This window comes from Pseudopodoces humilis, chromosome 7 (assembly GCF_049639895.1).
Source record: "Pseudopodoces humilis isolate 2021_Gansu_Grassland_sample_001 chromosome 7, ASM4963989v1, whole genome shotgun sequence".
Taxonomy (NCBI): domain Eukaryota; kingdom Metazoa; phylum Chordata; class Aves; order Passeriformes; family Paridae; genus Pseudopodoces; species Pseudopodoces humilis.
Genome location: NC_142206.1, coordinates 9,507,676 through 9,531,765, shown reverse-complemented (window position 1 = coordinate 9,531,765; position 24,090 = coordinate 9,507,676). Strand labels below are relative to the sequence as shown.

General features: G+C 39.7%; 1 protein-coding gene across 7 annotated transcripts in view; it reads left to right on the top strand.

Annotated features, from left to right (window-relative positions):
• ANO1 (anoctamin 1) overlaps positions 1-24,001 on the top strand; it is a 71,414-nt gene extending 47,413 nt beyond the window's left edge. For 5 of the 7 annotated variants that reach the window (XM_088057626.1, XM_014260424.2, XM_014260422.2 and 2 more), the window contains 17 exons: positions 1,135-1,199; positions 1,778-1,912; positions 3,175-3,335; positions 6,018-6,100; positions 7,762-7,773; positions 8,571-8,642; positions 11,752-11,826; positions 13,172-13,373; positions 13,860-13,971; positions 14,143-14,200; positions 14,290-14,390; positions 14,513-14,658; positions 15,794-15,946; positions 17,104-17,156; positions 18,701-18,885; positions 20,502-20,607; positions 21,532-24,001. In XM_088057626.1, the coding sequence (XP_087913752.1) occupies positions 1,135-1,199; positions 1,778-1,912; positions 3,175-3,335; positions 6,018-6,100; positions 7,762-7,773; positions 8,571-8,642; positions 11,752-11,826; positions 13,172-13,373; positions 13,860-13,971; positions 14,143-14,200; positions 14,290-14,390; positions 14,513-14,658; positions 15,794-15,946; positions 17,104-17,156; positions 18,701-18,885; positions 20,502-20,607; positions 21,532-21,792 (1,980 nt within the window). In that variant the 3' untranslated portion in view covers positions 21,793-24,001. The remainder of the gene's footprint in view (positions 1-1,134; positions 1,200-1,777; positions 1,913-3,174; positions 3,336-6,017; positions 6,101-7,761; positions 7,774-8,570; positions 8,643-11,751; positions 11,827-13,171; positions 13,374-13,859; positions 13,972-14,142; positions 14,201-14,289; positions 14,391-14,512; positions 14,659-15,793; positions 15,947-17,103; positions 17,157-18,700; positions 18,886-20,501; positions 20,608-21,531) is intronic. The other 2 variants (XM_014260425.2, XM_014260423.2) reach the window with 1 other exon arrangement.
• The last annotated feature ends 89 nt before the right edge of the window (positions 24,002-24,090 follow it).

Genomic DNA, 24,090 nt, shown 5'->3' with positions numbered 1-24,090 from the left:
TACTGTTGTAAGGAAATTAATAATGATGAATGATTTTGGGTTGCAGAAGGGAAAACCCACAGCCCACTTACATTTTTGACGTCATATTTCTGTAAAAGCTGAGAAATTGCGTTTTTGTTGGTTTTTTTTAATGAGTCAAACGATTTCTATAAGTACAGCACTTCAGCTTGGAAATTCTCTGTTAATGGCTTGGCAGGAGAATTCCAAAATTGCTGTAGGAACATTGTTTGCTGTGGGACTTCTCTGTGATCAAGTGTGAGGAGGAGGAATGGGCATGGGCAGTGGCCAGGCTCTGGTCTGCCCTTTTTATTTGCTACATTTCACTGGAGTCATGTAGGAGTTTGACATCTGTCAAGTTTCCCATGATAAAATAGTCTGGAGTTTAGGGAATAACATCCTGTTTGGTCTAGGAACAAGATTAATCCTGTTACCCTCCCTGTACTGATACTGGTTTTGGTCTTTTTTCCCCATTGAGTTTCATTTCTTGTTCACTCTGTTGGCTGGATTGAATGAGAGGAAAAAAGTCAGGTTTGAGAAGCGCTATTTAAATATTTTACAAAATAAAAGATAAGTTGAAGGTCTCAGAGGAACCTATTTTTGTGAGACATTCAGTTTCGCAAATCAGTAACGGGGATCATTATTTTCCTTGGCCCACATCCTGACAAAAAGGAAGAGTGGAAATCATTGGCTTCTTGTGGTTTAAAGTTGAAAAAAATTTTAAATGCAGCCTTTGAGGCACCTCAGCCCAGCACATCTTGCTGGATGCTGAATTATGGCAAAATGGCCTGAAGTTGTGTCAGGGGAGGTGGAGGTTGGATGTCAGAAAAAAGGTTCTTCCCCTAGAGGGTGACTGGGCCTATGGGTCACAAAACCAGCACTGCTGTCCCTGTATCTGCTGTAGGTATCCATCAGCCCAACTGCTGAAGAACCATTTAACGTGCTGGAATTCATCACTCTGTTGGAGCACCCCAAACCACACATTTACTTTTAGTATTTAATGCAGGCTGCATGTGTTGGCATGATTTGGGCTGAAACCCCAACGTGGTTGTTGTGGGCCTGTGGGTCCTGCAGCAGCCAAAGGAGAACCCACTGGTTCTTCAGCTCTCACCTTTCTCTTGCCTTTCTGTTTTCCAGCTCCTGTGTGAGGAGTGGGCCAGCTACGGAGTGTTTTATAAATACCAGCCCATCGACCTGGTGAGGTGAGAGTTCAGCCTTGGTGTGGAGTCTCCACGGGACAGAGATGGAGCTCAGCAGGGATGCTCATGCCCTGTGCCCCCTGAGGGATGCTGCCCTCAGTGCCACCCCTGGGGGATTCCAGAGAATGGGAAATGCACTGGGAGAAAAAGAGTTTTCTGTGAGTTTAGAATGTGTTGATATATCCCACATAGCGTGAAAGCATGTGGGGATATATTTCTAATTAATTTTGTTTTGTCATGATAAGACCTGAGACTCTCTGAAGAAAATTAAGTGCCTTTTTTAAGAGGATTCACTCACAGAAGGTCCAAAGATACCAATTTGCACAGCAGAAACACAGTGGGGGGAAAAAATGACCAGTGGGACAAACTTGTTTTTAGGGTGCTTGTATCTCTGGATGGACTCCAAGCATCATGAGAAAGAGAGTCCTCTGAGAAGAAGAAAATTCCCACAGGTCATCAAATCTTAACTTTCTCCATGCCTAATCCAGATGTGATTCATAATTTTAGCCACGTTATATTTTAAGAAATAGGGAACATTTCTCTCTCTCATTTCTTTTTCTCTTTTTCTAAATGTATTTCAGAAAATACTTTGGAGAGAAGATCGGGCTATATTTTGCCTGGCTGGGAGTTTATACACAAATGCTTATTCCAGCTTCAATTGTAGGGATTATCGTTTTCCTGTATGGCTGTGCAACTGTGGATGAGAATATACCCAGGTAAAATGGATGAATAAATAAATTCTATTGTTGGAGGGCACTTCAAGCTCAAAGTTGCCTTGCCTTAGAAATGTTTTGTCAGTAATATCTAGGCCCAGCACAGCTGAAATTGGGCTTTCTTGTTCCTGGGTCTTGTCCTATGCTACCCAGACTCCAACACCCCAGTCCCTGTTCCCATCTGTGCCAGCTGGCTGTTGCAGCAGGATGGTGTGCTCCTAAAACTCTCCATCCTCAAGCTTCATCTTTTGGAAGCTGTGCTTAAAATTAATCTACCTCCACAGGCTCCTCTGGTCTCAGCTTCCAGTAAGCCATGGAGCTCTCCCAAAGGCACAGAACAACCCATTTCTCTCTCATTAGCATTCATTGTTAATATCACTTGGGGAGTTTGCATTGATGTCCTAAAAATAATTCTTGGCCGGTTTCTCAGGTGGTTGGGTTTTTTCCCAAACTCAGATCATTATGTTAAAACAAACCAGCAAAATTCTGCTAATGAGGGGGTTTGGTGCTTCCCAGCAGAGAGTGCTGAGGAGGGCATTATGTGACAGAGAGATGCATCAAGAATATACCTCCCTCAAATAAGCTACCGTGATCACATCAACAAAATCTGGATGCTCTCCTACTTTTAATCTTTCAGCAAGTTTTGTATTAAAACATTTTTAAAGCCCTCTGATTTTGCATTATTCGCCCTGCATGCATCATCAGCTGGAGATGCAAATTACATGGTTTGTATGACAAGCACCAGCCCTGAATAACAAAGCAGATAATGTGTACCAAAAAAATAGATTTATTTTTTTTGTTGTTCATTAACATTGCTTTGTAGTGCTTCCAACAGTTGAAGAAAGTCAAAAGGAGGGTCAGTGTTGCTATTTCACAGATGGAGCACAGAGGAGATAAATTGGTTGAACTCCAGTCTCTTGATGTTCAGCACTTCCCTTGTACCTTATCTATCACTGTAGTATCAAAACAAGAGTGTTTTATTTTATTTTTATTTATTTTATTCTGTAAGATCTTAGAGTAAAAAGCATAGAGCCTTATGGCTTTCTTAATTTTTTCCTCTTATTCTCTGGAATGGAAATAGAGCTGGGGAAGGAAGGAGGAAGGGAGACAAGCCTTACATGAGGATTTCAGCCCCTGCAGTGGTGTAGGATTGCATCCAGTGATCCCACAGAAACAGCTGCTGTCCAGAGGAGAAAAGACCACCACAGCACAAAGCTGGAGCCATCCTGACCGTGCTTTTCCCTTCTCTTGTGGTTTTGTTGCAGTATGGAGATGTGTGACCAGAGAAACAACATCACCATGTGTCCCTTGTGTGACAAAACGTGCAGTTACTGGAAGATGAGCTCAGCCTGTGCCACTGCCCGTGCGAGTCATCTGTTTGATAACCCTGCAACTGTCTTCTTCTCAGTCTTCATGGCTCTCTGGGGTAAGAAGATCTATGCCTTAATGTTAAGCTTTTAATTATTGAAAATACAACAGGAAGAAACAGAGGAGATAAAGCCGTATATTTATACACAGGCAGTTAATGATACAAAGAACATCTTTTTTTTTCTTTTTTTTTTCCTTCTTCTTTTTTTTTTTTTTTTCTTTCCCATGAAACTGTCACACCCAAATTTATATTCTGGACTGGAGGCTAAAATTCAAAAAGTTGCTCAAGCTGAATAGCAAATGAAATTGTTAAGCATCTGTCATAAAACTGCTGTGTGGTATGTCAAAATTTCATTAATGGGATTGCACAGCTTGCAAAAAAAAAAAAAATCTCTTTGCAGAGCCAGCTTCCACTTTAGAACATTACAGAAGAAATGTATTAATATACTCTGGGGTTGAGGGGAGGGCTCCAGGGGGAAGTGTAATGGCCTTTAGTGTCTTCAGGACAAACCAACATTGATTCCTGAATGTGCTCCGAGATGCAATTAGGTTTATCAGCAGGCAGACATCATGCAAGGAGAATGGGAAGAGGGAACAATGGTGGAGAGGGATTTTTCCTGATCCTGATGCTACCCTCATACTTTGAGCCCTTTCTGGGCATGTCTCTAGCGCTTCGGTCAAAATAAGAATCTTTTCATGCAATCTTTGTGAGGATGTCTTCAGGAATGGTTATGGAGGGCTTCTCCCATCCCTGCAGGGGGAGGGATGGGAAACCTCCTTGCTCCAGGAATGGGGCTCTGGAGGAGAGGAGCTTTGATGGCCCCATATTCCCAGCAGCAGTGAGAGCAGCACAAGCCTTCCTGTACACCTTGTTGTGAATTAACATAACCTGTTCTACATTATATTTCATTCTAATAATATGATCTGAGCTTTTATCTCTTCCAGAACAGAGGGAATTGTTTGTACATTACCATTCACCAAACTGATTTAAGTGTAATTCAACATAATTTAATTTAAATTTTTGGCCAGGGTCTGTGTTTGGGATTACATTGTTTTAGATGCAGCACTGAGGGCTTATTATCAAGTACCACAAGTTAAGTCAAGTATCAGCTTTGGTCTCCCTCATTTACCATTATTGTGAACCCCACATGAATCTTGGCATGTTATCCTCTTGTCCAAAAAGTAAAAGTTTGCCTCCCTTTTCACAGCAAGCAACTATGGGTCTCTTCAACCATTTTTTTACAGTCTTGTGCAAAGTAAGGCAGATTGGCAGAAGCCAGGTCCTGGGCCCTGCACAAAATCTGAGAGGGTTTTGCAGTGGGATGTCAAACTCCTCAAGCTCTTTGGAGTCAATATAACGTTTTATTGTGGTACAATACCATATAAACCAAATGTTTCAAAAAGGTCTTTTTCAGCTGGAAAACTAGGAACTTTCTCCACATAGTTTTGAATTTGTGTTGTTAAATTCACATACGATTGAAATAGGAAAGTGCAGGTACTCATGGCAGAGCAGAGATGCAGCTCCCCAGCACCTTCACCCAGGGCTCCCAAAACAACACAGCATTCCAGACAGTGTCCTCTCCTTTTGCCCTACTGTAAATCATTGCCACGGGAGGATTTCCAGTAGCATCTCATTCCTTTTCCATACCTCTGGCTGTAAATGGAAGCTGCAGCCCTCACCCAGCGTGAGAACTGCCGGCAGCGAGGAGAGGAGAGGAGAGGTAATTCCAGGCCCTTGAGACAGGGACCCTCTCAAGACACAGCTCTGGCCACCCTGATTCACAGGAAGCCTGTGGCTTGTGAAGGGGATCAGCTGTAGCTTTTCCACATGAGAGTTTCACTTGGAAAGCAAATGAATGTCACGGCCCCAGCCTGGCTCCAGTCAAGAGGGTGTCTTTTCCTCTCTGTTCAACTTTGTTACCCTCTCCCTGCCTCTGTTTTTTATTGGATATGAATGTTTCTGAGCACATCTGTTAATACTCACTGTGGGAAACTCCCCTGGGAACACCGTTTCTTGGTAGACTTGCCTCTTTGATAATCACTTATTTATTATACAACACTGGTGTATTCCCAGCATCTAAATATGTCCTCTGAGAACTTGCTCGGTCTCAGGGGCAGATAGACTGATATAGACTGGGATCATTCATGGGGACTCAAGAATTGCTTTAACAAGGTTTTTTCCTTTGAGCCTTCTCTGTCAAAAAGAAAATGGCTGGGTTTTTAATGACTAAAACTCTTAAAGGCTTTCTCTTGCACGCCTGCCCACATGCAGCTTTCACAAAAGTGACGGTTTGAGTGTGATGATTAGAGCCAACCGCACTATTGTGACCATGGGGTGGATGTAATTATAGTGATATGAAAATGTTTTATCTTGATATCTTTGAGGGAATAACTCTGCCATCAGTACAAGTGAAATCATTCCTATTTTGTACACATAAGATTCAGGTTTTTTGCACTCACAGATGAAACAATATGCAGTTGAAGACCAGTAATATAATTAGTCACACATATAAATATTTAAATAAGTTTGGCCACCTGGCTTTCTTAGACCCCTTAAAAATTGCAAGTATCTTCCTACATGAAGTTGTGGATGTAATAAAGGCCATTTTTCAGCTCACCTGGATAAAACATTTGGTTCCTGGCACATTAGTGATTCCCAGCCAGGCCTGACTGCTGAATAAAAGAAAACAGAAATGAAGTTATGTGGTAATCTGTGTTATATGTTAAACTGTTGTTTCAGCTGCCACCTTTATGGAGCACTGGAAGAGAAAACAGATGCGCCTCAACTACAGGTGGGACCTGACTGGGTTTGAAGAGGAGGAGGTTTGTCCCTTCAGTTCTGAATCTTTTCCTTCCACCCTGCTGTTGCCCTGACCTTACAGACTTTGCCTCATATTCCTGGGAGGGTTCCATCCTACAGGAGGAAGGAAAATCCCTACACATGAACCATTTGAAGTTTTTGTAGCAAGGGCATGACTAGTCTAGTCCTGTTGCCATGGGAACATAATTGTATAGCCACAAAATGTGATTTTTTTTTCTTCTTTTTTTTTTTTGGAAGTGTGTAGTGGGGTCACACTTAGCAGTCTAGGCATGGAATATACAGCTCAGACCTTCTGCTGGGCTGAAGTCAGGGTGCCAAGAGCCAAGGACCTCATTCATCACACACTGCTGTAAATCAGAAATGAGTGCATTGAAGCTGATAAAGTTACAGGGCTGTAAAAAAAGCACTGAAAAATTCCTATTAACTTTAACAATGCAGGATCAAGCCCTGACTTGGAAAATACCTCAGAAAGCATTGCCAGATATGTGGGCTTGAGGCATAGAGAGGGACACGGTGTGGAGGTAGTGGAGTTTTTTGCAGTGCCTAAAAAAAAATAATACCCCTGGCCAGGTTTATACTAAATCTGCTAAAAAGCATAAAGGAGAAACGGGCAAAATCTATATGAAAAAAGATGTTCAAAATCAATTAATTTTTAGAAGGAAAGGAGAGAAAGTCTTCAGTCAGCTTAGAAACTGTTTCCCACCTTTTTGGTTTCAATTTTGCCGCTTTACAGAAAATAAAGGAGGCACCTTCCCAGAGCAGAGCACAGTCCCAGCCGCCAGCCTTACCCTGCTGTTGTTATTAAAAGTAGCATGACCTCGCTTGTCACGTCTCTAGATGTCCTAAATAGATACACAACAAATAATGCTCACGTGAAACACAAACCTCACCAGCCCTCCCTGGGTTTGACACCCTGCAGCTCACTGAGCCTGGCATAGCCATTTCTTCCCTTGCCCCCAGAGCCTTTCTGTTGGAATTATCTCCTCTTAATATGTTTATGTCTTCCATAATATATTTAGGTGCCCTGTTCCAGCAGCCTCTGTGCTGGTCCATACCTATTTACTGGGGGAGAATATAGGGATTTATTTCCTGGACACTATATGCTCCTTTATTTTTGGTAACTTGTTAGTATCCATGAAAGTGGAGAGGATTAAGTGTATCTTTCCAATGTCTGCTTCATGTCTGAGTTCAGAGCTCTGCACAGCCAAACCAGCAGCTGTCAATTCCGTATATTTTATTCCATGTTTTTGGTGGTCAGTGATGAATAATACAGTCATGGGTTTAGCACAGAATTTAAGATCCTCCTGTTGCTGATTTGGGGGAAACTTAAGCTAGAATCATGTTGAACAGTCAGGGTTTTGAGTGTTCAATTAAATGAATGAAAATGAAATTTCAGTGAAATGGTAAAGCACAAAGTTTCTCATTTTCTGGTGTTTCTAGGGATGCCTGGCTCACACAATACTTGCATTAATGTTAATTAATATAGAACATGAGTAGACTGGGTTTTCTCTGGTAGTGTCTAACCATCCACTGTACCTATGTTTGTTTTATGTAACTTAATATATAAATACAATATGACCTGCAACAGTTCAGTAATCAAATTTTTGCTTATTTGTTTTTTGTTTTTTCTTCTTTTTCGTGGTTTTTTTCTGGTTTCCTGAAGGAGGCAGTCAAGGTTTGGAAAACATTTTTTTTTTTTTTAAATCGCTCCTACCTTTTTTATTCCATATCTACCGATGAATGCCATCTTTTGATCTCCATTTCTCCTTTTTCAAGCATCAGATTTTCTTTGGAACTCCCACTGATTGCTTTGCCTTTACACCCTTCCCCTCTCCACTTGTTCAGACTTTTTTCAAGTCCGTTCTGTTTCCCATCCAATGCATAATTTTGAATTCTGACTCTTGTGAATGTGTAATTATTGGGAATTCTGAATCCATGAATCTTTCTCAATCTTTTGGCTGTCTCTTACTTCCAAGTGTTTCCTGCACCTTCTCCTGCAATGCAGATGGAGAATCTGTGGATGCTGTCCAGGACAGAATTAGGGGAACACCCCAACTGACAATTTTATGGGATCCTAAAGCCAAGTACTTTGCATACTTACAGCAGAAAATTAGTCCCCACATGAGCTGAGGATCACTGAAATTAGTTAATGACATTTAACTTTTATCAAAAATAGGGGTAACGAAAATCCAAGCATCATGAGCCATGCTGTCTGCAGGTTGTGCTACATGTCACTTTTATTAAATTTTATCTACACAACACTGCACATTGCTGTCCAAATCATTCTGTAGTTGCTCCTGTAGACACACGATTTAATGTTTTTTTAATTGTAGTCAACTATCAGTTGACATGAATGACATACCAAGTGAATTGGCATTCAATTAGAAAACTCAGAAGTTACCAGGAAATCAACCTGCAGAGACTTCATCTGTAGTAATGTTGCTTTTTTATTAAATATAACTTCTTTCACAGGATCATCCAAGAGCAGAATACGAAGCGAAAGTTTTAGAAAAATCACTGAGAAAAGAACACAAACATAAAGAGGTATGGTAAAAATATTAATTTATTTCACTTATGAAAAAGAAGGTTGTTACAGCAGGCAGTGACCCAAGATTAAGAAACAGGTAAAAAATAGTGCTCACTGTATTTAAATTCTGGCTGTCTTCATCCATACATGAGATGGTCAGGGTCTGCCAGGCACAAGACCTGATTAAATCTAGAAATGCCTCTCCTAATTAGATTCAGGAGTGTGGCTCAGAGAAACAAATTTAGCCTCATCAAAGAGGTGCTCCTCTAGTGCTAATAAATCATGTTTGAGAAAACTGTAATAAATCAAGTTTCAGAAAACTGTAACAAACTATCTTGTTCTGTGCAGTAAAAGTACCTAAAGCCTCTTAGAAGAAGTTCTCTGTCTTGCTGGACTTTCTCTGCAAATAAAAATATTAATGAACAGTACTAACTCTGATTTCCACGCCGAGTTCCAGCTTTGGCAATAACTTTCTTTTAAAATAACACAGCTTCCCCTTTTATCCTGAACAAAGCAGTGCTCACTTGTGCTCTGAACTCGCTCTTTACATCACTGTGAGAAAGGTGCTGCCAGTCACCCCAGGAGCATCTGCCTCTTGCCAAGGGATGGTACAATCCCTACAAGCAGCTTCCCTGCCCTGTCACTGGAGCTGGAATTCCTTTCCTGTCAGCAGCAGAAAGCTTTGGAAAAGCTCCTTTTCTCCCCTGCACACTTATGACCCCATCCTACCTGAGGTTACTCCCCCTTCACTGGAGGAAGTGAGCCATTTGTGTGCCATGGTTTTAATGAGAGAAGTAAAAGCTCCAGCATAAAATTTGGCAGAATTTCCTCTCTTGTGTCTGTTGCCAGTGGCACCACAACGTGGAACTGTTCCCTAAATTGGGATTTTATGACAACCCTGTGAAAATACAACCACAGTAACATTTACACTCTTTAGGAGCAGCACATATAGATGAAAATTAGAGTAAATTTATACTTGAGCACAGCTGGGCCACTCTTAAAAGATGCTACAGAGCTGCTGCTGGTGTGTTCCCATTAATCTAAAGAATGCTGTGTATAAGTGGTTCAAGGCCATAAGCAAATCAAATCCCTTTTTAAATCCCTTTCAGAAGAGAAACAATTTGGGTTGCTGCACTGTGATAAGCTGGATGGATTTTGGTTACAGACTTTACTGTATTCTGCTAAAAACCTGTAACTTGCTGTACTTTTGAGTATAATCAGAATTAGGGTCTTAGATGTGGAAGACTAATCAGACAATTAATGAACGGTGACCCTCTAATATTGGAGAATGAAAGATGAGCAATTAAGAAAGGATTTTTTTTTTTTTTTTAACCAGACTATTTATAAGTTTTTGGGCTGTGTTCAATTTGGATGTTACTAATTTGGGAAACATGAGAAAAAGAGGTTTTTTTCTGAAAGACTCGGTGGTTATCTTTCATTGGGATCTTGTGTGTTAAAGCTCAAATTTGACAGTTGTAATACTTGGAAACCTTGTTAAAGAAAAAATATCTAAAGCTAAACCAAAATTGCTTATAGCTTTTTCAAGAGAAGTCCAATTAAAAAATTAAAGGAAAAAAAATTTGGACATTCTTTATACTTCATAAAAGTGAAAGCAGAGCACAATCCTGTATCCTTTGCAGGATTGTCTGATGTTCCCTGGGATTTGAGGCAAGCATTTTTCTTCTGTTGCTGTTATATTTTATTAATTTAAAGCTAAAACACAAAGCCTTAAGCAAACTTACAGAGCCTTCACTTGTGCTAAAGTGCTGTCTCAGCAGAGAATACGGAATTAATTATTGGAATTAATTAACTGGAATTATTGGAGCAGTGCTTTGTAATGCCATATTGCCCAACCCTTTTCTGTTTCCTTTGACTGCCATCAGAAGCACCGATATTTTCCAGAGGAGACAGCAAACAAATGGAGACAAAGAGTTAAGACAGTCATGGCTGGGGTGAAATTGGTTCTTTTTATTCAAACTTATGAAGAAACTCAAATTATGAGTAATTATGGAAGAGACAAATCAATTTGGTTTTGGCTGTTGAACTTTTGTTTAATATTCACATTTAGTTCTGGGTTTCTTCCCCTTCCTCCCCTCATTCCTTCAGCACTTTTTGGGACACTGGTGTATGAGTTGGGAATGGCACTGCATGGCTAATCTTAGATTTCCCATCCTGGATGCTATGTTTTGCAGGGCAGCATGGGCCATGTGTTGAAAGAGCTGCTTGCACTTCCCTGAGACAACGTGCTTGTCATAAAAATAGAATCTGAGCAATATTTTTATGTGTATTACGATGTGCACATCATCTTCTGCAATGTTCCTTTTGCTGTTGATTTTCTGGTGTTTTGAAACAATTCCAGGCATCCAAGTCTGTGAAGGACTCCAGAGGAGCAACGTTCTCCTAAATTAATATTTTGTAGCCAAAATTCAGGTAGTGGCTGATTGACTGGATTTAGGGAATTCGGAGAATATACAGAGTTGTTACGTAGGAAATAACAAAATGGTTTGGGTTGGAAGGGACCTGAAAGATCACCCCATTCCAGTCCCCCTTCTATAATTCCTATTAGTGTAGTCCATTGAATACCATGGGAATAGCCAGGTAAAACTAAAAATCACTCAGATCAAAGGAATTTCAAGTCTTACCACACACCAAAACTAAGTCAACTGAACATTCACCTTGGAGCTACTCTATAGCATGAATTAATTTAATACTTAAATCTGTATTTCAGTGGAGCCAGTTGTGCAACAGCAGAGCTGCAAATATTGACTGTAGAAGGGGAGAGGAAGGAGGGGGATTTTTCTAGGGAAAGCAAAAGAAAATATTTAACAGCAAGAGAGACCTTACTTCATGGCTTATGACAGCCTATTTGCATGTTTCCTTCAAAAAGTACACAGAAAAATCTGATTTATTTATACTCCCAGCACAGGCGCTTGACCAGTCTGAACCTGGATATGAAGTAAACAATTTGCTTGTGTGGAATTGTGACTGCAAATACTGTGTCTGCATCTTCCAACTGGTTGTGCTTTTGCCAGCTTTTTCTTCCCCCTCTCTGTTTTCATCATATGTGCAGAACCATTCTCCTTCTTTATTAAATGTACCTTTTTTTTCCCCCCAAAATAATTTTAGACAGATAAAGAGAAACTGACGTGGAAGGACCGTTTTCCAGCCTATTTAACCAATTTTGTTGGCATCATCTTCATGGTAAGGTTCACCTGTCAAAAACTGAAATTTTTGTTACTGAGTCATTGTATGGAAGAGAAGTGATAGAAACTGTATCAGGTGGATGTGGTTCAAAATGGCTTTTTCCCAGTGAAAAAATTCAAGCATTTTATTGGTTTATGATCTAAAATCTTTTCAAGAGCTTAAATTTCTACTTTTCTGTCTCTTTCCAATAAAGAAAAAAGAATACTAAAATAGGCTAGGGGAAAATGAGGGTAGAGAAATGGAAATTCCCACACCACTGATGGGATGAGGCTTAAAAAGTACAGAGGGCCCTCTCAGAAAGTGGTCAGGAAGTACAGACCAACATCATTTTTATAATCAAACTTCAGGAAAGCAATGACGTTGCCAGTTGCAATCATAATTGCAACGATTTTTAATAAATCAGTCCAATTTGGAGCTATACCATCTAACATGAGAATTGCAAACAGAGCACTTAATTCAAGGAAAAGGTAAAATAATGATGAGAACAGCCTTCTTCCATTTGCTGATAAAGCATCAGCATTTAAAACAAATGTTGACAGAAATAATAAAAATTCAAGTCATGGAACAGATTGACAGATATATAAAAAAAAAATCTTAAACCCTTTCCATAGGTAAAATTCCCCAGACTAAGTCAATTAGTTTGATTTTTAGGGGTAGAGATTTTGGTTTAAAATAGGGCTTTCTTAATATTTGTATTTTTAGAGAACAGAAATGCAGTAAATCTCATATGCTTGGCTGAAGAATCAGTATCTTTTGAGAATCATGTTTTAAAATCATTCCTCTATTTATGCAATGAAAAATTGAGAGAGAGATTTTACTGTGCCAGGAAGTGTGTTGATTTAATCAGATTTAATTTCAGTTTGTGATTATGAGAGCATGGTGAGCCTGAGTAAGGGATTTGAAGGCTGGCGTGTAGAGTGAAGCTGAAATACTCCTATTTGTTTCAAATTTGGTTTTTTTTGTTTATCACAGAGGAAATACCATGTGTATATGCTGCTGGTATCAGGGCTGAAAGCAAGCCCACTAATTCTTTTAATATTAGGATTTCTATTAATTACAATTATTATTTATATCCATTAGTAATATATAGTATTTTAGAATTTATTTATTATTAATATGTAGTATTTTTTAATATTTTGCCTGTGATTGTGGCATCATGGTGTCATTCTTTTTCATGTGATTTTCAAGTAACAAAAGAAGCTCCTTTCCCACAGTTCATCAAAGCCTTAATTCAGTATTGGGGTGTGGCCCAGAGGTCCTATTTTTAAGGTTATTTCTAAATCCCAAGCAAAGTATTTAAAAGTAAATCTTTGGTAAAGTTTTGGGCGTTTCTTCCTCGCAGGTTGGGCTGACGTTCGCCATCGTGTTTGGAGTGATCATCTACAGGATCTCCACAGCCGCTGCCCTGGCCATCAGCTCCACACCCTCAGGGCGCTCAAGCGTCCGTGTCACCGTCACCGCCACCGCCGTCATCATCAACTTGGTGGTCATCATCATCCTGGACGAGGTGTACGGCTGCATCGCCAGGTGGCTCACACAGATTGGTGCGTTGGAGCCCTCAACTCACTGCAAGGGGGTTAAATCAGAGCACCCAGATCACTGGGGCTAATGAGCAAAGCCAAGGGCAGTCAAATTTGTGGCTAAAAGTCCACTCTGGAATTTTTTTTTTTTTTTATTATTTCCAAAAAATTGTCAGTAACGAAAAGTCCAGAAATCTTTTCGATCTTGAAATTTTGCCCATCTACAAATGATTGTCATGAAGGTCAGGCAGGTGTGGAATGAAACTGGAATTACTGTTGTAATGTGTCTGACTGCTGGGATCCTCAGCAGATTTACCTCTGACCTCAGTTTAGCCATACTGCTTTTTCATATATATATATATATGTGTGTGTGTGTGTGTGTATATATGTATAAATCCCTTTGTTTAAAAGGTGGCTGATGTTCTCTAAAACCCACATTTATAAGATCTTGAAATGTTTCCAGGTAGGATAATTCCTTAATGTTTCTCATCCATGTCCCATTGGTTCCAGAGGTACCAAAGACTGACAAGAACTTTGAGGAGCGGCTGATTTTCAAGGCTTTCCTGCTGAAATTTGTCAATGCCTACACCCCCATTTTCTACGTGGCTTTCTTCAAAGGCCGGTGAGTGATGAAAGGACTGTTCAGGGTTTCAGCTTACTGGAGGTCTTTTCAGGACTAAACATTAGGTGGTCCCACTCAGAGGCATGGAGTATGACATAAATTACTTTAGAAATCTAATATTGAAAGTATAAAATCCGTCTGATGTTTTTAACTCTAACCATTGTGCCCTAGATTTGTTGGACGTCCAGGTGATTACGTCTACATTTTCCATTCCTTCCGAATGGAAGAGGTAATTGAATTTCTATCCTGTCTGGGATTGTATTGGATGGATGGGGTGGAGGAGAGTGTTCTGACTGACCTCTTCTCTGTCCACCCCAGTGTGCCCCAGGAGGTTGCCTAATGGAGTTGTGTATCCAGCTCAGTATTATCATGTTGGGCAAGCAGCTGATCCAGAACAATTTGTTTGAGATTGGCATCCCGTAAGTAGCAACTTCTGTGCTTTCTTTTTTTTCATAATTGTGCCTGGTAAGTAAAATAACTGAGAAATGAGCACTGAGTGAGCAGAATGGAGTGCTCAGCAAATTGTACCCATTTCCTTCAGAAAAATGAAGAAGTTTATACGATACTTGAAATTGAAGCGTCGGCGTTCTCTAGACCATGAAGAGCACATGAAGAAAAAGCAGCGCTATGAAGTGGACTATAACCTGGAGCCCTTTGCTGGACTCACCCCTGAGTACATGGAAATGAGTGAGTGAGGTGGAAAGAAGGCATTTTAAACCGTAATTATTGTGACTTATTGGGATGGACAGCTGAGCTTTTTGAACTGTACATTCAGCAGACAGTGGATAAGAGATAACTGAATTATTAACATATGCAGTCTTTGACTGGAGCATGTTTCAGCCAACCCTGGCTGCTGGAGGGCTGAATTGTGCTCTCTGCTGTTTGTAAGGCCCTACTTTAGAATGATATTTTAGATATTTTCTTTCTAACCACGTAACACATCACTGTCAAGTTTCAAATGCAAATGATTAAGTGCCATCTACTCAAGATTGTGAGGCATATTTTACCATCATTTGAACCCTACACTAGAAATTAGTTAGTTAGAAGTTAGTTCAGATTTGATAATTTCCACACCAGAGTCTTTTATCTGATAGCTGAACTAAATCTTCTGAGAGGAAGCAAGTCTGTAGACCTGGTTGTACTTGACAGATACAGAATTTGTTTTTCAAGTAGTATCTTATGCTGAATGAGACAAATTAGAATATCTGGTGACCTTGATGTTCAGAGTACTTGAAGCAGATGGGAGTTCAGTGGTACAAACTGCAAGGCCATGCTGCCAGTTCCTAAAAATAAGAAAAGATGCAGTTACTGAGATCAGCATTTGAAAGTAACAGGAGAAAGATGGGCAGTACCAGGATGAGCATGATATCCATGCAAAAAGCAAATATGATCCCATGTTATAGGAAGCAAGTTATTCCTGGCAGAGGCAGGAATCAGCCATGTCCTTTCCAAACCTTCCAGTGGGATTGGTGAAGGCCAAAAACCTGCCAGATGGAACATGGCAAGTTTAGGTAGAGCCAACACGGTCACTGCCATAGTCCCACTCCTTCACCCCTGTTCCAGCTTTGCCCACAGAAAAATTGTTTTAGAAGCTTCCCCATCCTTCTGATTACTATTGCCTTGCCTTTTACAAGGTGACAACTGGCCCTCCCATGGCCAAACGGAGCAGCCATCATTCAAACTGTGCCTGACACAGAAAATGGGATTGAGTCTCCCAGAACTCGTCACCTTGTCAGAATTTAGGGGCTGGAACTGATGTGGTGATGGGTGCATTTGGGAAATACTGACAACAGGCACAGAAACGTTTTCTTTTTCTTTCCAGTTATCCAGTTTGGGTTTGTAACATTGTTTGTTGCATCCTTCCCTCTGGCACCTTTGTTTGCTTTATTGAACAACATCATTGAAATCCGTCTGGATGCCAAAAAATTTGTTACTGAGCTGAGGAGACCGGTAGCAGTGAGAGCAAAGGATATAGGTAAGTGGATATTGTTATTTTATCCCTGTTTGTTTATTCCTGGATTGATGGCAGGATATTATTATGCTGAGCTAGTTTCAATAACAGGGAGATATTTATAGGAAAAGTCAAAGCATTCAGCTGTGGCTTACCTGTGAATTGTCATAGTTTATTGAGGCTTTACCTTTAAAATAGGAAGACCAAAGCTTTAAATTCTGATGAATATTTCATTAAGTAAATATTATGACTTTTTAAATCAAAATGATCAATGCAATAGCAAAACACTCACACAGTTCTGACTTCAACAGCCCTTCCTGGCAATGCAGTTTTCGTGCAGGAGCAAAAATTTCCACATTTAATAACTCTACACCAGCCTCAGAAATACCCTTAGGAATGAGAGGAGACTCAAAAGTCTGTGGATAAATGTATCCCTTTGTCCCTACTCAGCAGGAACGTCAGAAGGGTGAAAACTGCAGTGGATGGGGCTGGAACTGGGCTCTGTGGCTGTGTGAGGACAAGAGTCAGTCCTACCCTTACAGGGGGGCTCACACCTATGGGTGCTTGTAATGAAGGAGCTGCTTCTCCCAAATGACTTAAAAGCTCATAAAAATAAAAATAGAAATAAAATAATTGTCCTTGTTACAAAGCCAAGCAGCAAGAGCAGAGAAGTTTATCTGTTACTAAACTCTACATTCATTCTACTGCAGTATAGGCAGAGTTTTTCCTTGGGCTCATCCTTGTGCCCTAGGATCATCCTAGACTTGAAGAACACATCATGTTTTTCTTCATAACTGCTTCAGGGGTGTTTTGTGGCTCCCTGATTTGATGCTGCAGGTTCAGGTTGCTGGTAGAGATGATTGGGAGGGCGATACTGATTTTTTGATTGTGGTGGGGGTTTGATTATTTTTTTTATTTGTTTCTGAGGATTTCTTAATTGCAATTCATTGCACTTCAATCCCATTCTTTAAAACCTAAAAAAAATAGGTGCCAAAACACCAAAAGTTGGGCTCCTTTTGCTTACAAGCCATTAAATTAACTTTTCGTAATTTGTTCTCTTTCTGTTTAAAATATAAATAGCTCAGCACAATTGTACATGCTCCTAACTCTGTTAACTGAAGATGTAATTTATCTAATTTTAAGGACTAGAACAGCATTTACATGTTTGTCTCCTTCCTTAGGAATTTGGTATAATATCCTCAGAGGTATTGGAAAGCTTGCTGTAATCATAAACGTAAGTAAATTAGCATGAATTAAATTTGAATTAAATAAGCTGGCTTTTCCATTCTGCTCCATTAGTTTTATTTCAGCATAAAATCCCTTAAATCAAGTGAAAGCATCTGACTGAGAAATTTTTGGAAATATTTGAGGATGAATTGCTGTGTTTATTTTCCAGCTGTGATAGCAGTAGCAAGAATATAAAATAATAAGTAGTCACTGCTGTTTTTTTCCAGAATGTTTTCATAAAACAGTTCTATTCTTCAAACAAATATGACCACAGCTGCTTACTTTTACTCTTTTGAAATACTATCAGTAGGATGAGACGTATTTTTTAATTTCACTGTATTTTGGGTGAGTTCAGCTCCTCAGAGTGCAGAATCCCTCCATTGAAAATCTGCCCTCGAGCTGCATTTCCCCCACTCAAAGAGCTTGGAAAATCTTGAAAAAAAAAGTTTATTTCAACATTTCACAAAAATTCAGCGGGCCTTAATATATTAATGCATGTACTTCTGCACTATTCCATCTGAATAGACATCCACAATGATCATCCTCCTTGCACCTCAGCTGGTGAAAGATGAAAACAAAGACCAGCTGAAATTCAACGTCTTTGCAGTGCAGCAAAGCAGGGGCTCTGTAGGGCTTATGGCCACATGGCCAGACTCCCTTGGAGTTTCCAGGGTTCTCTTGTGCTATGGCAAAACCATTCTTTTGGTATGCTGCCTTAGTTTGTCTTTCCCATTTCTCCTCTTTTCCTTTGGAAATGATTTCTCTGTTTTTCTCTTTTGTTCTGTGTAGTCTGTCCTTGTCAATATCCAGTGTTATTGTTCACTCTTTGATCAACATATTGCTCCTTTTTACTATAAAATAAGTAAAACATTTTGTACTGTGTTTGTTCCACATGTACATGAGATTTATGCCAGTGGCAATGTTTCATAATGATGATAAATGAGGAAGGCTAAAGTCATGAGGAACCCAGCCCAATTGGCTGTTGTGCCTTTCCTCCACGATCTTTTCAGAAAATTTTAAATAACTGGATGAAATGCAACTTTTGTGACCATAAAAATAAAACTGGGCTCAGTTTCCTCATCCTTTTATCCTGATGAAGTTAAGAGCCACATGCAGTTAATGTCCTTTTGCAATGCAATGAGACTTTGAAGAGTCAAATCACCAGGGGTTGTTTGCAGGATGGAAAAGCAGCTGGAAATCAATCAATTGGACCTTGTGCAAGGCACCAGGGAGAAGCTGTGATGGAGACACAGGGAAGCAGAGCTGTGGTAGCTCTCCCCTGTTGCTGGGGGGTTCAGCTGCTCCATTTTTGGGGGGCTCAGGTTGTCACCCATGCAGACACCTCAGCTGGCGTGGCACTACTCCAGGGAATATGCTACACCTTGGGAGAGTGGGCAGTGAACAATCCCTTGCTGGTGCAGTGAATGCTCCACTTTCAGGGCCCTCAGGCTCCCTGAGTTGCATGAGTTGTTTGGGTGAATCATGGTTGAGGGTGTGATGAAGTTAAGCTCTGCCTGGGTAGTGCGCTCACTCTTTACTCTTGTGGCTCAGGCATTTGTGATCTCATTCACATCCGACTTCATTCCACGCCTCGTGTACCTGTACATGTACAGTGAGAATGGCACCATGCATGGCTTCGTCAACCATACACTATCCTCTTTTAATGTCAGCGATTTCCAAGCAGGAACAGCTCCCAACGACCCCCTGGATCTTGGCTACGAGGTTCAGATATGCAGGTACTCTCTTGAATGATCGCTAATGTGAAGTGTTTTCACAGCTGGCTAAGAGTGTGGCGAATTCTTACACTCCTGGGGCAGGTTCCTTGTATTTTCAATACCTTTTTTAGCACCTTGCTAGCCTTTTCTATCAGATGGATCCATTGCCTTGAACATCTTGCTTACATACTAAGTAATCACAGACCTGAATATGATTTACTGCTTATTTTGGAAAATGGAGATTAGTGTTAGTTAAATTCAGTGCTTGTCCATGCAAAGATTTTTTATTATTATGGATTCCCTTTTCCAGGAAAGATGACAAATAATGATAAATAGTACAGTGATGCTTTAAGGGAAGAAAATGATGTCACTCTGATGTCATGTCACGATAAAATGACCATGACCTTTTTTTTGGTCCAGTTTCCAGTTTCTGATGAAAGCAGTAGCATCCCTATCTGCACTGGAACTTAGGACTTACTGAAAGTGTCATCACACAGGAGAAATTTCATACCTTTGACAATTTCTATCTATCATTTTCATGTTTAAAGGAAAATTATGGTTACCTATTTCAGCTTACGAATTCTTAGAACTGGGGGCCAAATGCAAATCTGACAGTGAAATTACTTGGACCACCAAAGATGAAAGGGGGTCAAAGGAGGTAGGAAAAGGGAGAAAAGAGCAAGGAAGGAAGAGATGTTCCGGGGGAGATGCAAAGATGACTTTGATACACACATACTAAAAAAAAAAATCACACAAATTGACCAAGTAAAAATTTCTTTGCCTTTGAAATATATTTTTTTACATTATATTCTTTATGCATTTGAAGAGTGCAAGTAAATATGGTGAAATGACCTCTAAACAGAAAATTCACTCAGAGATGAAAGCAAAACTAACCTAAACTGCGTTTGTAGTAGCTTTGCTTGCTTTTACTTTCTCCTGGATTCCTCCTAGTGCTCTCTGAGCAGAGGTTAAGCAAGGTTGGCAAATATGTTTCAGCACAGAATGGAAGTGTTGGCATCGTGGTCCAAAAGCAAAATGCCAGATTTATTTGCTTTCCACTCCCAGCCTCTGTCTTCTTCTAATCCCCTCTGTATTACAAGGATTTGAAAATCATTTGAAAATGCAGAGCATTAATTCTTTCAAAATATTGACAGGATGCTCTGGGTTTGAATTTAATGTATTTTTCTTGGTCCTGTTTATCAACACATAGATTTTCCGTAAGCCATAGCTAAGGAAAAATTCTCTTCTCTCCACATGGCAAAATTTAGCTTCAACCTTCTGCTAATCAGTCCGATCAATCTGAGATCAGTATTTTTGTCTTTAAAATTAGTTTGAAAAATATATGTTGCCTTTTTACCTATCTTAAAATAAATCACCTGAGCTGTGTAGTTTACTCTGTCTTATGCAAAATTTATATTATTTATAGTAATCAGAGAGTATTAAGAGGTATTAACCTTTAATTTTGAGGCTAACATGAAGGCTATGGGAGAGTTTCAGCTGTGTCTTGTTTCTGAGAGGTTAATACAGTGAACATTCTTTTAGACGGTTCCATTTATTGTTTGACTGTTTGTTAATAACACCTCATGGTGCTAACATTTCTGAATTGCATCCCTGACTTACTGAGTCTTGTTTTGCAGGTACAAAGATTATAGAGAACCCCCCTGGTCTGAAAACAAATATGACATTTCAAAGGATTTCTGGGCTGTCCTAGCAGCAAGATTGGCATTTGTGATAGTTTTCCAGGTAGGTGACACTGCAGGCACTTGGAAATAAGTTATTGGGCCAAAGAAATATATTCTTTCTCAGCTGTTTTATGAAAGAGGCAAAGAAATTTGCCCATCTTCATCACCCTCTTTGTCCCACTCACTCAGGCATTGTTATATCCTCAGTGGAAAAATTCATCCTCAGGGATTCCATGAACTGGTTTGATGCAGAAGAACTTAATGACCTTAGAGACCAGCAAAGCACAAGGCTGATACTAATTAGGTCCCACCAATTTCTCCCATAGGGCATCAGCAATTTCACTGAAGCAGCATAAATTGAATCCAAAATAATTTTTAGAGCTAGCCAAGAAATGAGATTTTCAAAATTTTCCAAGTTAAAGTTTAATTTGCATCCGAATAAGAAGCTGAAATCTTGTAATTTGTCCTTAAAAGACATTATTTAATCACAAGTGATACTACTTATTGTGACACAAATGGCTTAAGTCTGCCTTATCTGAATACCTTGTTTTGAAACTTTTATAGGGTTTTTTGGTTAAAAATTATCTTTTGGGAAAGACCTCCCTTTCCTTGAATCAAAGTTTTTCAATCAGAAAAATGTAATTGGAATGTATTTTACCAAGTGTTACCGTTTAACCTCTTGTATTTGCTTCTGCCTTCCTGATGTAAATCTCATGAGCCATTCACCACTTGCAAATTCCTTTGGATTTCTAAGTGGCTCCAGTGTCAGGATTGGTACGTAAATCATAGAGGTCTATGTCTGATGTATTTCTCTACTTCTAGCGCGGACACAGCAGTTGAGGGGAATTTAGTCCAGTAGTCCAACTCAAATATTGTTCTCTCTTCATTTTTCCTTCCTAAGTGCACCAAAATCAGCCCCTTTCCTTTACCTACAGCCACCCTTTCATTTGACCCCACTGACACTTTCTCACAACTTCATTTTCAGAACCTGGTCATGTTCATGAGTGAATTTGTTGACTGGATTATCCCAGACATTCCCAAGGACATTAGTCAGCAGATTCACAAGGAGAAAGTTCTCATGGTGGAGGTCTTCATGAGGGAAGAGCAAGGGAAGCTGCAGATGCTGGAAACCTGGAATGACAAGGACAAGAAAAAAGGGGAAAACTGTAACAACCACAGCCCCAGGCTCTCCAGGAGCTGCAGTGGGAGCTTGTCCTCCTGCCATTCCTATCCTCTGGACGTTTAGGAGAGAAGGGAGCTGAGTCTGTTGGGGCATTCCAGAGACAAAAGCCATGGCGCCAAGGGCAGGACTCCGGTAATGGACACCCCGGTGCATGTTGAAGGATGTGCTGCCATTTCACTCCCATCTTTGTGAGAAATGCCCTTCTTGCAAATACGGAGGACCACATTCTATTTCTGACAATGTTGGATTTTTTTTGTTTTTTTTTCCTTTTGCACAAGCAGTAATGCAGGGAGTTTTTATATTTCATCCTTAGGTAACACTATTGATGTTGGTGTGCATTAAGAAATGCAGGTACTTAGGACAATATTGCTAGAGACATTCTCTGAGAATCTGATCTTAGCCTGTCAATTAGCCAATGAAATAAAGGTAAATTTGACATAATAATAATAATGATAATAATAATAATAATGTTAACTTGAACTATTTTTGGAAACCCATTTTTGAAGGTCCATGAGGTAATTGTCTAAATTATATGCAAAATCAGTATTCCCTAGTATTCCATAAAGCCTACCAGACTGACTTGCTTCACAAGGCTGGGTTTAGCTCTGTGAATCTGAGCTTTGGAGTCCCACAGGTGTGGGGGGCACTTGTGGCATCCTGCTGTGTTCCCCAGACCATCCCTGGGGCACCACTGTGTCCAGAAACATCAGCGCAGAGAATCTGAGAAGTGCTTTCTTGGCAGCAACAGCAGCAGCAGCACAATTCCAGAGATCCTCCCAGCAGGTCCATGGTCATGGAGCATTTTGTTAAATGCCCTGAGTTAATGAGCACACGCAGAACTCCAGTGACTCTCAGTGCCCTGCCAAGCACTCAGACACTGCTGTTGCCAAGTTCCCTTCCCCCTGTCATTTCAGCACACCCCTCTTCCCAGCCTGGCTTCTCCCTGTAGCCCTGTGGAGCAGAAGGAAGTGCTTGCACCCGTGTTTCACAGCCAGCTTTTCCCACTGACTTTCTGCTGTTGGCTGGCACTTCCCAGAGTCTTTGCCAGAGGAGTAAATCCCAAATGTATCCCACTTACTGTCTTCAGTGGAAGTTTTGCCTGCACTGGGGCTACAGGACCAGACCTTCAGTTATAGGATTAGTTACAGGACTTTTGTCTTAAAATACCTTATTCTTTTGTACAAGGAGCTTTTCCCTAAAGTATAAGTCTGAAATCCTTACTTACCATGATACTAGTTAAATCCCATCAGTACAGCTCTTTTCAAGCATAATATGTTTTAGTTTTGCTTTGTTGACCAATAAACTGCACTTCCAAATAATATTGGTGCAATTAACCTAATTTCTTTTATTGCTTTGTCTTTTCCATGGCACTTGCATTATAAAATTGAAAAAGAAACTAAAAAGGAAAGATTTCTTTAAAGTCTAGCTACTGTATGGTTTGTTACAAAACCAAGCTGTTTTCAAGAGAAGTTAGTTATTTCTTTTTTTCTTTAATTTTTCCTTTGCCAAACTAATTTAAAGATTAATGCTAGAACTCTAAAAAGAATGCCATATATAGCTTTTGATATATTTATTTGTTTTAATGTATGTGACAAACTTGATACTTTTCTGTAGTCTGTCCAAAGAAAGTACCAGAAGAGAAATTATGTGGAAGAAAGAAAATGGTATTAACCAAATATTCTTGAAGCTTATTTAAAATATTGATCCAACCAAAGATTTTTATTAATAAAGGGCTTATATTTTGTTAACTCTTGTTTCTGTTGTATTTTGACTTGCAGGAATGTCACTATTTTTAAAATTTGTAACTTATGATAGAGTGTTGCTGTAGGGCAAAATCCTGCCTGATTCATTCCCACATAAATGTAATGCCTGGTAGTAAATGTTTACCAGATCAGGCCCACTGACTGCAATAGGACTGGGAGTGGGGAGAAATCAAGCAGAATTCTGTCCACACATTTTGTTGAAAACCTGTTCTTCCTCTCATTCCTTGGTAGCCCAAAAGATACAGGAGAAAGCCAAACTACCTATTCTGAAGAGAAATCTTAGGGATTGTCCTCGAAGGGGATTTAATCTGTAAATACTGACCTGAAAGTGTTCCCAACTTAATACTGACATTCCTGTAAATGGTGGAACTATATCCTGAACACATACTTATCCGAATTTTTCATTATTTGCTGAAATCATGGAATAGTAGCAGTTGCCTATACTTTCTTTTGTACAGTAAATTGTTTGAAATGGAATTTTGTATATAAAAATCTGTATTACTACTCAGATATCTATAAAATTCTTTCATGGAATAATTTTTTTAAAAAAGAAAATATATACTAAATCTGTTTTATTTTGGATTGTATATTTTTTTTT